Source organism: Solea solea, chromosome 20, assembly GCF_958295425.1.
Source record: "Solea solea chromosome 20, fSolSol10.1, whole genome shotgun sequence".
In the NCBI taxonomy this organism is placed as follows: Eukaryota; Metazoa; Chordata; class Actinopteri; order Pleuronectiformes; family Soleidae; genus Solea; species Solea solea.
This window is the reverse complement of record NC_081153.1, coordinates 6,281,590-6,299,664: the sequence shown is the minus strand read 5'-3', so window position 1 is coordinate 6,299,664 and position 18,075 is coordinate 6,281,590. Positions and strand designations below refer to the sequence as shown.

General features: G+C 39.9%; 1 protein-coding gene across 4 annotated transcripts; it reads left to right on the top strand.

Annotated features, from left to right (window-relative positions):
• Window positions 1–2,040: 2,040 nt before the first annotated feature.
• On the top strand, window positions 2,041–17,108 carry znf384a (zinc finger protein 384 a). Of its 4 annotated transcripts, none has more exons than XM_058618963.1 (11): window positions 2,042–2,201; window positions 5,903–5,970; window positions 6,612–6,888; window positions 7,903–8,025; window positions 8,693–8,856; window positions 8,953–9,029; window positions 9,995–10,219; window positions 13,112–13,279; window positions 14,080–14,158; window positions 14,250–14,408; window positions 14,870–17,108. In XM_058618963.1, exons 2-11 carry the CDS (start codon window positions 5,908–5,910, stop codon window positions 15,263–15,265), a joined length of 1,731 nt encoding a protein of 576 aa, XP_058474946.1. In that variant the 5' UTR covers window positions 2,042–2,201; window positions 5,903–5,907; the 3' UTR covers window positions 15,266–17,108. The 4 variants fall into 4 exon arrangements, with proteins under 4 accessions (XP_058474949.1, XP_058474946.1, XP_058474948.1 ...); XM_058618964.1 differs by lacking the exon at window positions 2,042–2,201 and adding an exon at window positions 2,219–2,550; XM_058618966.1 differs by lacking the exon at window positions 7,903–8,025 and having other exon boundaries at window positions 2,041–2,201.
• The last annotated feature ends 967 nt before the right edge of the window (window positions 17,109–18,075 follow it).

The following is an 18,075-nucleotide window of genomic DNA, read 5'->3' as shown; positions in this document are numbered from 1 at the left end:
TGTCTGAATTCATATTAACTCTACATTTGACATTGTCATGGATGCTTGCAGACTTAAAGGTAATCAAATTTATAATATCTGCAACATTTTAGTGGCTAAAATGTGTGTATTTTTTATTAATTTGTCATTGTTTTTGCTATTTTATATATGTATGTCTATGTGTTTTCCACTCACGATTTCCCTATAGTCTTGTTTTGCTGTTCTTTTTCTTGAGTTTTTTGAAAATAATTTGTTTTAGGACCCTTTACTTGAGGTAATCCAGTCTATGCACTAAATAACAAATGTGTATTCCTTCTTTTAAGGTTCTTAAATTGCAACCTCAATATTCTATATTAATTAAAACATTTGTCCCTTTCCCTTTTCCTGGACGTTTACCTTAAGTAAAGTGGTGCCTTTTGTCTTATTGCTGGAGAGCCAGTTATGTAGCAGTTCTCATACTTGTGTGACTTGTAGTGTGGAATTGAAGGTAAAGGTAAAGCGATGAAAATGAGTCAGAATTCACCTTAAATCATAACCTTTCCACTCTTATCGCCCTCTACCTCACTGTGACATCTGGAAAACCCTTTTTTTTATGTTTTTTCTTCAGTGTAATTTCTTGTAACAAAATTAACTGCATGTCTTATTTGAATGAGCTGTGTTTGTTTTGTTTTTTTTGCTTTTTCCTCCATGTCAGTGGCCCTAAACGTCTCAGTATCTGCTCGTGATCTCACTGCACTGCCGCTATGGTACAACCAAATGTATTCAGAATGGCTTTCTTTTAAAAAAAAAGATGAATTTATTTATATCTACTGTTATTATACAGGCATTGATGCCTGTCACACTCTTTGATGATTAAAATCTGCAAACACGTGTGTTTTCAGTCAGGACGCGTTGCTTCGCTGCTTCACTGTCAGATTATCGTGGATTATTTATTGACTAGCTAAAGACACGGAAAACGTAACCTGTGTGTGCTTCTCTGATGGAAGTGTAATGAAGTGACACTATGTATGGATGTAGAGGTATTTATACGATATATACAGTATATATTTGATAGTTGGGAGTATTAGTATGTCGCACTGTTTGCTTCACAAATCACCATTAACAATTCGACTGACATTTACTAACTGCGGTCCCCGTGCTTTATTTATAAATGTATCTTATCTAGAGTCCTGGGTGTTCTGTGTATAATTTCAAGTTAGAGTGTAAAAAAACGAAATGAAGGATAATAGTGTGTTGCATTTTAATTAGTCTGTTTTTAACTGTGTACACAATATGCTCGTCATTAAACTGAAAAGGGAGGAAAACAGATGTTTTTTTCTTTTCTCTTTCTGAAAACAACTGACTTTGGAGCTGTATTATTTTACATTTAATAAGGTCATCAAATTCTACTTTTGGGTTTTGCATAATATATGTATATTGTTTTTAGAAAGACCACAGAAGGTAGGGTCCTAATAGCTTTAAAATAAAGTGTAATGAGCGGAATTCAGAAATAATAGAAATTATAGTTTTGTTTCACTAAAACAAGCATTTTTACTGTATAATTGCATTATTCCATGTATTCTGCTTCCAAAAATATAAGTATTTTAAACACCGAAACACAGTTTAGTAATTCTGGAATTGTTTTAATAAATTTGCATTTGCAGTGTTATTGTAGAAAAGTCCCTCATGTGCACTTACATAAATACAGTCAACAGTGTGTTTTTGTTTCACAGAGTGAGTGGCACATTCACTTGTGTGTTTTTGGTGACTATTCTGATCAGTTTGGAAACTATGCTGAGGCCATTATAACCACACCGGAAGGCTCTATTTGCAGCCACGTCAAGTTAGCTGAAAAAAGCCAAACTAATAACGGGAAGTGTGTCTATAATAGTTGACAGTTAAGACAAACACAATAACAAACAAAACAGGCATGAGTTACACATAGCAAAAACATCATCTTTTATTTTTTAACTTAGTTAAATAATAGCGTGGTATTAAGTACATGGTATATTAGTTCATATGTTATTTGGGATGCTTTTATTTTGAAAGACATGCGCGGAAACGCGACCATTGACTCTTGTCCATCTTGACGCGGACGAGAGCTGGAGGGAAAAAAAGGAAAAAAAAAACCTGAAGAAAAAAAAGGCACATCTGAGGGTTTGAGGGGCGGATTTGGACAAAGTTTCCCAACTGTCCCGACCCTAGGAAGCAGCGGGGGGGTTGAAGGGGAATCGACTTCACCGGTAATTAACGCTGGAGTTCTTATTTGTCTGTAAATGAAGTGTTATTTTCAGTGTGTCTGAGAGCTCCGTCGTCCCGACCCGCCGGAAGTCTGCATGAAGCTGCGTCTCCCACAGAGGCAACGGCGTCGACGTTTTTTTTTTTTTCTGTCTTCGTTTTTTTTTTTTTTTTTTTTATTCGAGACTTTTTTTTTCTCTTTTTTTATTTTCTCTCAGTGAGATGAGCAGGGAGTGAGGAATGGAGGCGTAGGGAGCGCGGATGTTTGTGTTTACTCAGCGACCAAAGCTAAAGCACATGAACACACAGGCCTCCTTGTAGCTAAAGCGAACAAAAGGAGGAAAATTAATGGAGGCAAGTTAGCTAGCGCCCCTTGTCTTGTTGCGCTAACGAGCTAACGCTAGCCATGTTTGTGTGTGTGTATAAAACCGCCGACGTCTCATTTTAGCCACTGTCATCTGCTAAAGCTGGAGTGTAAACACATCCTGCGCGAACGAGCTCTTCTGCTTCTGTTCTGACATTCGCATTTACGCGACTTCTTTAATTAGCGGCTAACGTTAGCACGAGGCTAACAGTGGCAATACTTTAGGGGCCAGATTGTGCCTAAAGATAGGACAAAAATACAATATTATCGCACATCGCGATAACTAAATATTTTACATATCTAGTCACAGAGCAGTTGTTGCTCATTAAAAAGAATTGTATGCACATAAAGTAAAAAAGAAGCAGCAGATATACTGTAAGAAAAGTTACTACACCTGTGGGGAATGGAAATGATAACTTATTGACAATGCTGCAACTTCAACCTACCATTATTTTCATTATCGATTAATGTGTCAATTATTTTCCCAATTAATCAAATAATTGTAAACTGTAATAAACATAAACTGTTTGACTAAACCTCAAAATGATATCTCGAAATAAAAAATGTTTTCTTTGCAAAGAAACCAGAAAATATTCACATTTAAGAAGCTGAAAAATGTGAAAAGATGTTTTAACAATTCGAGAACATTCCAACCGATTAAGTGATTATAGAAATGTGTTGACAATTGGTTAGTAATTGATTCATTGATTAATTGTTAACCAACCTGGTTATTATGTGTGTTATTGATTTGTGCATTAAAACACTGGATGGAAATAGACATTTTGAAAAGGAAAATTTATTTTAGGATACTGCTCAAAAAGTCTTTACTCTTGAGTTGGAAGTAGATAAGTGTGTTGTTAAAAAGGTAAATGGAAATATAGTACATCGGCCTGTTTTTGTGTACATGTTTGATTTGTGCATTTATAAAGCCCCAAATGTAAACATAGAAAATAAGTCAAAAATATAGGCGGTGGAAAAGCTGGCAAATCAATAAAAGTTAAAAGCAAATAAGACTCATCATTGAAAACTGCAGATGAGAGGAGTAATGTGTGGACTGATGAGGAAACCACAGCAATCCACAATAGTAGACAGAAGCAGTGACAAAACACCTTTCAATCATGCCCAGCATGTCACATGATCAGGTAGTGCCTTCTTATCCTTCTGTGGTGACACAACTTCAAATTGCGCAAGTGCCTACTGTTTGTCTTGGTAAATAAACTCCCTAATAATTGCATAATATCAGCGGACAAAAACAGACATCAGTGCATATTTTCTTTTTCCATATTTTTTAAATGTTTTAAAGTGTGAGATACATTTGAATCTAAACCAGCCTAATGCGTAGATTGTGGTGTATTTCCATTGATGGTGAATAGTGAAAATGGTTAAAATTCCTCGTGAAACTGTAGTTCCACGAAGGGGAGCCTGCAACTTTTCATCAATTTGGGGGGAAAAGACTTGTATTTTTCATTCTAAGACACCCACTTAAATATGTATCCTTACTAACATGTATTTGAAACATCATAGCCTTTATTATGTCACATTTTTTAATGGCTCTCAGAGCACTGAAGCTTTCAACTTTACCCTCTGAATGGCCCCCGTAATAACCTTTCGGATGCTAAGTTGTCAGCTCGCTATTATTTAATCTGCCATTTGAGCTTGCCCCATCATTCATTTACAGGTTTGCAGAGAGGAGAATAGGCTCATGAAAAATAACTTTGAACATGCATTGAGCAATGCATGTTCAAAGTCAGTCTTGAATGAGATGTGACACTCCCCGACTTTTTTGGTTCAACAGTCGCAGTTGCATTGAATGTCAGCTAATCTGTACTAACATGTAATCACATGCATGCTTCCCTTGGTTTGTGTGCAATATGGCTATGCATGGCATATAAATATTCAGTCTCCACACATGCATAATGGAAAGCCAAATCTCAAAGCTTTATCATATAATTTCTAGCAGCAGCAGCTTTTGAATATGATGTGCAAATGCATGTTACAATGGAATTACAACACTTCCTTGTTTGTGCTGCAGAGACCATTTTGCCTTAATGTCAGTGGGAGATGAAGACGTTGATGAGAAAAGATCACAGGTTCAGTGATGAAAATGTATAAAAGTAGTCTTTTAAACTGAGGGTGTTGTTTTTCAACAAACCATATTATGCACCAGGGCTGCATGATATTGGTAAAACGCGCACCGTTGAATGTTGCGAGGACTGTATGGCAAATACTTTATAGTATAGTTTAGTATAGTATTCAGTGTTAATATAGTTATTCTGCTTTGGGTTCGCTGTCAACAGACAAAACCTAAATGCATTATTTTCCTTCCAACACCATGGTTTCATTGGAAATATCTCTTACCACCTGCCTGGATTGTCGGATTAAACAAATCGAATTCTGAAAGCAAATAGATTTTTGAACAGATATAGACCACATTGCAATCGTTAAACTCAGCCTATCCCAAATAAAAGAAGGTTGTGCGGCCCATTTTATATTCTTCATACCATAAAATGTCTCCAGGAGTTTACTCCTTTAAGCATAGGGATATGAGGAAGTTGCAGTGTAAACAAAGTACATTAGTGTAAAGGGCACCATATTGTGATAAAATGTTAAAAACAAAACAATTATTTAACTTTATCTTAAGTAAAAACATGGAGAAATACCTTTTATCGCCATTCAAGAAGACTTCAGTACTCTGTATAATGCATATGATGAGTTTTCCATATTGTGCAGCCTTATTACACCCTCTTTATTTTTCTACACGTGCTGTTTGAGAAAACGTAGCTGCGTCATCTTTCCAGGCAGTAAACCAGTTAACAAACATTGCGTTGGTAAGTCAAAATTAGACTTGATTGTGAATTTCGCAACACATACTGTGTAAGAGGTGTGAGGAAGTACATGGGCTGTGTTAGAGAGCGTTAGAAAAAAAGCCTCAAAGACCTGATTATGATCAGTGTTTTCTCAACTCTTGCCTCTTCTGTCATGTATTTATTTTTTTTTTATCCATCCCTTCTGGAATTCAACATCTTTATCTGATTTCTTTCTACATCCTCTCCTCTGTAAATCTTAGCAAAATATGATTGGAAAACCATCCCGCCAGGACGAAATCTTGGAAGCATTTGCTTATTTACAAGAGCCACCTCAAGCTGACAAGGCTCTGAGTTCTGAGAGAACTGATTCTTAAACCTGTGACACATTGAGTGTCTCAGCCTGTGGAAGGGAGGGTATGTGGAAAGGAAACAGAGTGATATGATTGAAATGCAGCCATGCATGATGGTTCACAGCAGATCACATTGAGGAGGAGGACGGCGGGTGTTTTCTAAGTGTGTTGCTTTTTAATTACAGAAAATATGGACGATTCCCATTTCAACTCATCATACTTTTGGTCTCCCGTCCCCACTGTTCAAGGACAGGTAGAGACAACCTTATTGTTGGAAATGTGTTGATGTACTATATGGGAAAAAAAAAAAGAAATACTTGACATAATAACAATTGACCCTGAACATGTTTGTAATGACACCATGGAATGATGCTCGCTCTGTTGGTGAAGTTGGTTTAACATCACATTGACGCTTGTTTTGAGTCCTTGACAAGAGTGGAGCTTCTCTGGATCACGTGGTCACTCCTGTCCCTCTCCTCTCTAATCTCTTCGACCCCTCTTTGCTCTTTTTTCGTTTACTTTTTTTTGCATCTCACCATGCTTTCACTCTCTTTTTTCTCCCTCCTTGTCTTCTCCTAACCTGGATCCAACCCACCGCTCCAATCCCCTCGTCCTGCCACCTTTTGATCAACCTTTTATTGTCCCCCTCTCCTCTTTTCACCTTTTTGCTTACTCCTAAACAACTTCTTCAACATCTTCCTCATACACCCCCCATTTCTTCATTTGTTTTGCACTCAATGTTCTGACCCTGTTCTCACCTGAACCCCAAATTTACCCCCAACATTGTCATTCATGGCTCCTCGTCACCCGTCCCGCACACCTTTCCTCCTCACCCTCTCTTTCCCTTCCTTCCTCTTAACACCACCCCGCCCCTCCACTCGCCCCCCTTTCTAGATTGAGAACGCCATGTTCCTGAACAAGGCAAAGGAGCAGCTAGGCCAGGAGAAGGGCAACGCGCCCTCCTTCCCTCATCCATCTGCGTCTTCCACCTCCTCCCCACACTACCCCACGGCTGTGCTGGCCATTCCGGGCTCAATGGATGCAGGGGCTGGGATGCGAGTGGTGCCCAAACAGGAAGCAGGAGGTGGCAGCAGCGGGCACATGCATCAGACGCACACCTCTCAGAACGTCACCGTTGTACCTGTTCCGTCCACAGGCATCATGACTGCAGGTGAGTGCTCTGCTCTGACCATTTTCACTCCAATCGTGTTGGTATCTTCATGTCATGGTTGTTCGGTTGTATTTGCTGATAAGAGAGACGTGCGTTGTGTTAAAGTAGTAGTTCAGGCTGCGTGAGTGTGGCGTATTGTTTGAGCTGCCTGAGCTGTGTGCACATCCCTGCACTGAGGACCAGCATGAGTTAAGCATGGTTGCGCTCAGTCAAAACATGGCTGTCAGCAGGCACACTAGGAAAAGAGATTACAACTAAAGACTCGCCTCACAAAATCTATGGCTGCTTAAGTGTACAACATTGTTAAGAATGTTTGCTACTTCATCTTGGAGTTAGACATTTGTTAAGTTGCGACATTAAGGTGAATCCAAATGGAGGCAACGTGGTTCGACCACTCCTGTGTACAATGACAGTGGTTCTTAAAGTTTTTATACCATTTAAGTAGCATTATTGCCACCGTTAATATATAATGGTGTAAATAGACCGAGCAAAGTCAGCTGCAGACTTTTCACAATTCACAAATAAGATAATTTCCTCTGACATCATAGTCCTCTTCTTCACACATACTTCACACTCTGTTATAGCAAAATTAGATTGAGATGGAGCAAGAGATAAGGTGACACCTATTACACACTCACATTACCACCAGAGGAAGCTCACGTACCACAGATTGAGTACCACGGTACTATTATGTTAAATCACTTTTAATTTTATCTATGGCGTTTGGTGTAGGGAGTGAGTGGTTTGCAAATGGACACGCCCTCTGTTTCCTGTAGGGAAAATCTTTTCTCACGGGGAGATAAAAGTACTTATCACTCTTAACATTCCTGACATATTGTAGACCAGGGCAGACATTTAATGATTTTCTGAAGTGACTCTTTTGTTCTTTGGCCCTTATGTCAAAGTATTGTTGTGACTTTAATGTTACTTTTAAAATATATTTAAAATGTTTCTTTTAAATGCCTAGACAACCAGATCATCGAGTCCATCATTTCTGGTTTTCTTTTCTTATAGCGGGGTTAGTGATCACCACCCCTCAAGGCACACTGGTCCCCACGTCCTCCACCCAGTCCTTTGTAGCAGGACATCCCACTGCCACCACCATGATAGTGTCTGCACTTCACCCCTCAAACATCGGTACAACTCACTTCATTGATTTTAACGTGTCAAATAAATCAGACTGGGCGATGTTATTATTCTGCCTCTGTTTCTCTAGTAATTCCTGCTTTTTAATCTTATTTATTCCTGCATATTTTTTTCCCCGTTGTTACACTAATGCACATTCGGGCTGCAATGATACGTTGATATAAATTGATGACTACGTTGAATTTTTTAGAAGAAACAAAATACAAATCTTGTGATTTTCAGATTTTCTTAATTGTGAATATGCTCTGGTTTTCTTTGCTCCCCTTTGACAGTAAACTGAATATTTTTGGTTTGTGGACAAAACAAAACATTTGAGGACTTCGTCATTTTTGAGGTTTGGCAAACACAAAATCAACATTTTTTTTCAGCATTTCTTCGACCAAACCACAAATTGATTAATCAGAAAAAAATAATTGTTAGTTGCAGCCCTAATGCCCATGGATTCCACAATCGTGTAAAAGCCTGTGTACGTGTACGCTCTTGTAAAATTTGATTTTGCTTACGATTAACCAATGCTCAACTACTCAAGTGTGTGCGAATTGTCTGATTTTTCCATTTTCCAGTAGATTCTCTCTCTCCATCTTCTTCACTCATCACTTCCCAAATTCAACCTTCCCATTTTCCACCTCGTTCATTAAAATTTTTCTCTTGTTTCCAGATAAGAAGCAGGACCTTGCCCTCCCTCCTGCTGTCGTCATGCCGACGCCATCAAAGCGAGGCAGGAAGAGCAAGCAGTTGATGGGCAGACTGTCTGGAGTAGGCGGAGTCCTCCCTCCAGGAAGTGATGCATTGATATTAGCACATCTAGCTGCCGGTGGACAGGTGCTTGTGTATATGTATATATGAAATATGCATGAATACGATGCTCATCGTAGTCATCATTTTTTGCATCACATTTATGCTGACATTGTGTTACAGCATCACTCTGCCGACCCATATGACCTGTCAAACGATGAGGATGATCATCCGAGCAAGGACGGCCCCAAATCCTACAGGTGATGGACAGACAAAAATAGATTTTTTATATAAAAACACATCATTGTCAGCTAATGCAGACAGTAAACGGTCATCTTCTGTTGGTTGTTCTTCAGTTTTGACTTAAGTGGTGGGAAAAAACGACCCTTACGACCCTCTTTCACACCTTGACTCAGGTGACACCAACAAACTAAAACTGAACGTTCTGCATTGTTGAACTTCAGGTTTCATCCTCGGAAGAACCTGGTTCTTCCCACCACATCAGTCAGAACTGAAGAAGCCTCTAGAATGACAGGTGAAATGTCTTCAACTAAACTCAAGTTACAGACAGTAACTGGGTTGCTGTTGAATGTTTTTTTTTTGCATTTTTAAAGCATGTGTCTTATTATACCATTAAAGAGAATAGGCAATAATGTCTTCATCAGCTGTGTTATGCGTATTATTTTGGAGTGCGACCACGTCCTATGTAATGCCGTAAAGTTGTTTTGACAAGGAAAAGTGTTAGGCCGTGTTTTGACCAAGTGGAACGGTTCAAGTTTTTTTTGCGTTTCCATTAGGAATAGTACCAGCCTACCAAGTAAAGGTACTGTTTTTAGTTGAAACACAAGCCTTTTCCAAATCGAACCATACCGTGATTGAAACAAAGCATTAGATGATTACCCTAATCCTGGAATTTGTCCAAAATAAACCCACTTTTGTGATCCCCCCATATCGTTAGCCTAATAGCAAAGTTGCCTAAGTCATATTTGAACGTAGGACGTAGGGAATAAGGTAGGGTGATGCAGCAGTGGTAGGAGAGTTAAGTTAGGCAGATATCACAATTACCAAAAAACTGAGGCAATTATGCTATTAGGCTAACGATATCTATTTACACCTATGCTTTTCCTGATGCCTGTCAAAATGGCGGTGATGGCTTACATCAAATCTCTGACATTTTCATGTGCCATAAGTGTTATCTCCCGTCTCTCCCTCATCCCTTGCCAAGGTGTCGGATGTGTGCCGTGACGTTCTTCAGCAAGTCAGACATGCAGATCCACGCCAAGTCCCACACTGAGGCCAAGCCCCACAAGTGTCCCCACTGCTCCAAGTCGTTTGCCAACTCCAGCTATCTGTCCCAGCACATCCGCATCCACAGCGGAGCCAAACCCTACACCTGCACCTACTGCCAGAAAACATTCAGGCAGCTCAGTCACCTACAGCAGCACACACGGTACTGGGATGCTTATGTTTTAAGTGTGTTTGGGGGGGGCGCATGCTTGTGCATGTTCACACGTGTGTGTGTGTGAGCCTGTGTATGGTGATGGGTGAGTTACAGATTTGTGTGCTGACGGTGTAAAGCTCTTTTTGCACAGTCCACCAAACCAGGCTTGAATTACATCATGGTCCAAAGCTTCACATAATAGTCCTTCATTAAAAGATGTGTTCTGATGGAGCCACTTTCAGCTCTGACATTGATCTCTCATGAGCTTAACTCCTCTGAGAATGAGCTGCTCTGGTATTTGGTGGAGGTATTAATCTCACCATAACAGTTTCCTCCAAAACATACCAGTGTGGTTTCCTCATCCTGCTTTGTGTTCACATTGCAACATTACAGTCTGTGCTTTGGCACTGCTCGCACCTTGCTGTGTCTTAAACGCTATTTACACCTGCTATTAACATCCGTCCAATGAGAGCTGATCGTAAGTGAACAGATCTCACGGTGCGTTCCAGTTGTAGTTCCGGTTCATAGTCAGAAATTTCAATTGGAACACCCCCCTCAAGTTGGATTTACAACTTTGAAAGTCAAGGTGACCAGAGAATTTGATTCTTCTCTGTTTTTTGTAGTTTTTTAAGCTTGGCAGTGCCTTCAGTGGAGAATCTCTCAGTCGCCCTGCCATGTTTTCCAGTTCTCTCTCATGATCAAATCTCATGAGACTTAACACGGATACCAATGAGTAAAAGGCATATATTAGAAGATTGATATAGGCTTTAAAAAAAATTCAATTGTTTATTATTTAAATAAAGAATGAGTTCAGTTAGATAATTGATTTGACGAGCCATTTATACTGCAATGACTTATACACCATGATCAATAGCTGCTAATCTGACAGTGAGAAGTGTTGATTTGTTTTAAAAGTCAAGATTTGGAAAATCACGTCTCCATTTCGTATTTGACCTTTGACCATCATTCGCCTCCTTCATGTTGTCACTTCTTTAGTTGCCATTTATTGATTTTAGGCCATTATTTTCAAACGGGAAATATGCTCTCCATTTATTTTTTTTTATATATATTTACATTTAGGTTTGACTGCAGCAGAGTCAGACACATGCAGTATATTACACATTATACATCCTTACTCCACTGAGCACACCAGGGGAGAGACTGCTAGAGAGAGAGAGAGAGAGAGCGAGAGAAAGAGAAAAGCGTGACTGTGCCTGCTGTATGTTTTTGTTCAACTCAGATACAGCACAAAGAGCACACTGTCAAACGTAACGATCAATGATCAACGCCAGTGATCTCAGATCCTGCTTACTTAACCCTCCTGTTGTCCTCATTTTCTGTATACACCCCGTGTCCTCCGGGTCAAAATGACCCGTCTTCACTAAACCCCTAATATAAGCAGCTAAATTGAATTTAAACACCAAATTTCATCTTGCTTGAAGAAACAACTTGTCATTCACCACAAAATGTGTGAATAACTGAGTTTTCCCTCTTCACTTCATTTCTATAGCTTAAGAAAAGAAAAAAAAGTGCAAGTCATCTTTATGACGTTTTGTTCTGCATGCCTGCCGTGTTGGTCATATGCTGCTGAAGACCATGTTATTTTGCCATTTTCTGAAAAGAAAGTCTCTCTTTCAGCTTCAGGGTTTTCTTCTTCTTCTGAAGATGATTCATCATGCTCTGGTATTCCTCCCCATCTTCTTCTTCTGATACATCCTCCACTTCCTCTTCTGAATCAGAGTTGTCTTGCTGGACATCTGAAAAAATCAGCTCTAGAGCCTCTTCAGCGTTATAACGCACACTCATGGCTTCAGCACAGACAGAATTTGGGGCCCTGTCATCTGCAGCACCTTTATAATCTCTGGAAATCCACAGAAAAAGAGCTCTGCAGTCTGCGAGAACACCTTTGTGTTGTTTACTTCTGCTACTGTCTTGTTCACATCTACTACTAATTGATCTGAGACTGATCAAAGGCACAGCAGTCCGCGAGAAGACCACATGATTTGTCTTGATTACTTCAGCTACTGGGCCACACGGTGGTGTAGTGGTTAGCACTCTTGCCTTGCAGCGAGAAGACCCGGGTTCGAGCCCCAGTTGGAACAAGGGCCTTTCTGCATGGAGTTTGCATGTTCTCCCCGTGTGTGCGTGGATTCTCTCTGGGTGCATGTTTTTGGACTGTGGGAGGAAGCCGGAGTGCTTCCTCCCACAGTCCAAAAACATGCAATGTGGGGATAGGTAAATTGGACACTCCAAATTGACCATAGGAGTGAGTGTGAGAGTGAATGGTTGTTTGTCTCTATCTGTGTGTGGCCCTGCGATGGACTGGCGAACTGTCCAGGGTGTACCCCGCCTATCGCCCGATGTAGCTGAGATTGGCACAGCACCCCCCGCGACCCTCTGGTAGAGGATAAAGCGGTAGATGATGACTGACTGACTGACTTCAGCTACTGATTGACTAAAACAACTAAAACATTGTAACATTCTGTGGTGTGTAAATAACTCTGTGACCTTGATTTCAACTCTTTTTGCCTCACGGGTCATTTTGACCCGAAGACCACCTTTGTACCTTTTTTTGTAAAGCTTACATGGAAATGTGAATAAAAGCAACATTTCACTTTTTCTACTGTTGGTGCCAATCTAGGAAAAGTCATAAAATTTCAAGTTAAAAAAATATCGTTTAGGGGATTTTTTTTTGGTTTTTAACACAGTGGCGGGTAATTTTGACCCGAGGACCACAGGAGGGTTAAGCGCATGATTTGGTCTTCAGTTCATCATGAATTGTGGTCATGCTGCAGCTTAAAAATCTCTCGCTGTTTCTCTCTCTCTCTCTTGTTTCTCTCTCTCTCTCCAACCCCCCCCCCACCCTTCCTCAACCCTCCAATCCTGGCTCTCCCGTGTTAGAAACCACACTGAGGCCAAGCCCCACAAGTGTCCCCACTGCTCCAAGTCGTTTGCCAACTCCAGCTACCTGTCCCAGCACATCCGCATCCACACTGGGGCCAAGCCCTACTCCTGCTCCTACTGCCAGAAAACATTCAGGCAGCTCAGTCACCTACAGCAGCACACACGGTACTGGTCTGGGCTGGGCTGGGTGGATAATATGAATGTTTTATGTCTGCATGTATGGGAGCAGGTGATAAGTTACTTATGGTGGCTGTTTGCAGATATTCCTTTCATTTTTAAAATATTTTTTAATTTATTTGATAATTTTTTTATATATTTTTACATGAATATACATGTGGTTATACACTGTAATGTTCTGGAATCGTAGTGCTTGTGTGCCATAGATCTGTCCCTCGCTGATTTGCCGTGTGGTGACAAATTATGTTAATTATTAGTTTCCACAACTCAAAGCTCTGCACATAAAAGTTGATCAAACTGACTGATTACTGTTACCATTACTGTTGCCATTAATGATGGCTCTGTTTAGTTTGTGTAAGTCAGGACAGCGTGACAGTCAACCAGCATAGAGGCCACCATCTTGTGCTGCCGAATGGACAAACCAGGCAGAGCGGGAGTTTCACATTTTGCCACAGAAGCTCACAACACAAACGATGAAGAACAACAGCTTTTCTTAGCTTAGTTTGCAGAAACGCTTGGTGAAGAGAGTTAAATGAGTTCTCCGTTTATTACAATCTGCAGACTCACGATTAGATGTCACCAATTCTGGACACTGGACCAATAAAATGTGTGAAGGCAAGGGACTGAATTACCAATTACCATTAAATTACACCAACATCACAAATGTGAATTCCCTCTTTAATGAGGGACATGAGTAAATAATTAGAATCACTTGACATCACTGACATTTCTATCGTCTTTATGCCTAATTAACTAACAGCGTTTGTAACGCACTCATCTTCTTGTAGGATTCACACGGGTGACCGACCGTACAAGTGTAACCACCCTGGCTGTGACAAATCTTTCACTCAGTTGTCCAACCTACAGGTAAATTTGTCCGCCACCCGATGACGATTTTCTCTTGTAATGTTTCTTTGTTTGTTTATGTCATATGTTTCTCGGTGTCTCCTCCGCGCAGTCTCACCGTCGGCAGCACAACAAAGACAAGCCCTTCAAGTGCCACAACTGTAACCGCGGTTACACAGACGCTGCCAGCCTGGAGGTGCACCTGTCCACGCACACTGTCAAACATGCCAAGCTGTTTTCCTGTGGCCTCTGCAATCGATCCTACACCTCGGTAAGCTCGCAGGAAAAACACACGTAGTCAAAATAAATGCAAGAGGAGAAATGGCTTGTGTACATGTGGGCCGCAACATTTTTATTGTTAATAAAGTAATCATATTTAATTGTTCTTTTCGTGATGTCTGTCACAATTTTTTTGATGTGAACAAAAACTGTATTCTGGATTAGTTCGAGTAATTGTTTGGGCCCTTAAAATGTCAGAAAATGTTGAAAAATGTTGATCGGTGTTCCTCAAACCTGTGAATGATGTTCTCTAATGTCTTTTGGTCTTCAGTTAATGATTTCTTTGTTATGTGGAGCAAAGAAACCACAAAATATTCACATTTAAGGAGCAGGAAAATCTCTTAAATCTCTGTTATTCATGTGTCAGACCCCAAATATTTGGTGAACTCACATTTCTGTTGTTTTTACCTTTGTTACATTGTCTCTTCTGTGTCTGTCCCCCCCAAACTCCAGGAAACGTATCTAATGAAACACATGAGGAAGCACAACCCTGACCCACTAACCGTGGCAGCAACATTAGCTGCTCAGCAGGCTCAGGGCCTCACACCAGGCAGGGGTCGCGGGCGTGGCCGGGGGAGAGGAGGCCGAGCGAACCAGCTCCAAAACCAGAACAACCCAAATAACACCAACCAGAACCCTAACCCGGGACCCCCTGGCAGCTACCAGTCATCCCAGCAACCCACAGAAGCTGTGGTCCAATGTCCTTTTGACCTGCATCAGTACAAGACAGTGTCGGCCAGTGAGATCCAGTACAAACCGGTCTCGGTGGCAGACCTACCCGTGGTCCACAAAGACCTTTGCCTCACCGTCTCCACATCGGCCATACAGGTGGAGCACATGAACTCGTAGGCTGCATCTTCACACTCTGTTTGAGGATTGACTTATTATTATATCTGCAGTGTAAAAAAAAAAGAAAGAAAAATCCATTCAAACAAGTAGTTTAATGAATTCAATGTTGTTGCCTTTTAAATCAAGAGAAAATGGCAGAAATGGTGGAAGTTTTTATAAAATAAGAACTAAACTGACTCTGAAAACAGAACAAGGCACCAGTATAATCAATTTAGTGTCACTTCCTTGTGACTTGGAGTGGCATTGGCTCTGTTTAAAATATTGAGTGAGATTTAATTCACTCTTTGCCATTTTTTTTACCCTTAGTTTTATAAGGCTTCAACATTGAATGCAACGTAAAACAAAATACTTGTTTTAAACACAGATATTTTACTACTTAATTCATTGTTCCTGAGCTCACTGTGTTCAACGCTGGTATAAAAAGTTACAACTTAATCTAAGATTAATTTAGTCAAGTAATTTAATCCATACTTTGTACAAAAGAACCCCTCAAACCAGCACTTTAGCTCTGATTGTCTTCTTCTGCTCTTTTTTTTTTTATTGCATTGTTTGCATTTAAAACCCCAGTAGGTTGTAACCCACAATCCCATGATGATGCAACACTCAGAACCAAAACAACAGCCATTTTGGCAGGAAAACCAGCAACTTGTCTCTTCGATGTTGCCTGTTTTCATATAAAGTGAAGATGGTATGGACAAGCAAATGGGAAAAAACATTTTCCCAGATCCCCAATGATCCTGAGATCTTGGATCGCTGGAAAGGAACATAGAAGAAGTATGGATGGGAAACCACAGGCAGTAATCATTTCCTATCGGGTGTAGAATACAACGCTAACCATCTTTAATATCTTGTTCATATTACATTTTTTATTGCTATATATAAGCATTTTCTGGAGTAAGATGACTTGGAGTTCATCAGAAAGTTGGAAGATGTTTCCATGGCTCTGGATGTGAGATGCTGTTCATTTTCCTGCCAACATGGCAGAGTAAACAAACTGAGTTATGTGACGGCATCATCTGAGGATTAAGGTGTAAAATATCTGTGAAGTTAAAAAAAAAGAAAGAAAAAAGAGCATTATTCTCTGCACATTTATGGTCCAAAGAATGATGTCATTTTAAAAAACAAACACATATTCAGATCACATTAATCTGAACATTTGCCAGTATTTAGTTCAAGCCAAAACATGGGAGTGACAGAAGACCAAGGTTTCAATCATGGAGAAAACTGTAGACATTCACTCATCACTGAGAGCAACTGAAACAGTGTGAGGAACGAGGATGAACCGAGTTTGAGTTTCAATGACGCTGTCGCAGTGGTTCGAGGAGCAGGGTGAAGAAAAGGGACGTGGAATCAGGCTGGATTTCTGTCTTTATTTTCACAATTTGCACCTCAGACGTCAACGAGCAAGAGGAACCCGTTTCTCTTGTCAGAGCCCAAAGTATTGAACAGGTCACGACTGCGCTAAAAGCGAGGAATCCTGCAGCAGAGCGAGATGTAAAGACGAGAGACGGATGGGTTCGGTGGAGAGGGAGAGGTCAAAAAGAAAGCACTTGATGAAGCTTATACTTCATGCCTTTTTGTTTGTCATCATTGTACTTTTTTTTTTTTTTTTTTAAATATATCATGTATGTATTTTTCTACCAATACAGGAACATGTGAACTGAGGAGAGAAAGTCGAGAGATGTGCGTGAATGTGATGGAAATGGGTAAATTCCGAACACGGTTGTTGTTTTTTCTGTTGTTTTTTACTTACTGTCCTCCAGGGAGTAAAATCAGCCCAACGTTGTCGTCGGAGTGTTTGCTGGAGGAAATAATGATTGTGTGATTAAAAAAATGGCTGACAGGTACTGTTATCAATCTTTTTTTTTCTTTTTTTTTTAAAGAGACTTTTTTTCATACATATAATTACTTTTTTCATTATGACTGTACTGCAAATATTATCCACATTATTATCGAAACTGAGGCATTATTGTATTTCAGTATGCTGTACATAAAATAGATAGAAAATACTCTTTTTTTCATCTCTAAAAGGGAAATATGTCCTGTGTAAACCATACACGGGAAACTAAAGGAACTCCAATTAATAAGAACCAAATCTTCAGCTGTGTCCCGGGTCAATTTTAAGTGTTGATGACATTACAGACATGCGCAACAAGGAAAAGTGACTAATTCACTCACCTAAAAATATGTTTCCCTTTCTGGAACACTTGCAGCCACAATCTTCTGTCAAACTCAGCAATATTCACTGTAATAGTTTAAAAATATTTTCTTAAAAAGCCTGTTTATTTGATTACTGGATCAAAAACTGTGGTCTGCAATCTAAACAAATAAAAATGTAAACATTGCTCTTCCACAGTTCCTCCATTACCACTTTAACAAATCATTCAAAAATTATTAAATACATGTAAGCACACGGCTGTGACATCACTGACCTGGGACACGGCTGCAGAGTGACACTCGACCCAATCACAAGGTTGAAGCAGATTCTTACACTGGGCTGATGTCTTCATATATATATATTTACTCCTCCTCCTTGTGTTTCATTGTGTCTTTTTATGTAAAAAAAAAAAGAGAAAAGAAATAATAATAACAATAACCCACTGTTCATGGTTATTTCCAATGCTCCTGATGATAATAATACATGAACTGCCCTCTTGCGCTACACTCTTGCGTACTGTGCGCACAGTTACACCTCCTGCTCATCTGAACAGACTGTTTCTTCCCTTAAGAAGAATAAAATTCAACAACAGTTTATGATGAAAACATGTCATTGTCTTGTGTTTCTTGAGTTTATGAGGAACCACGACTGC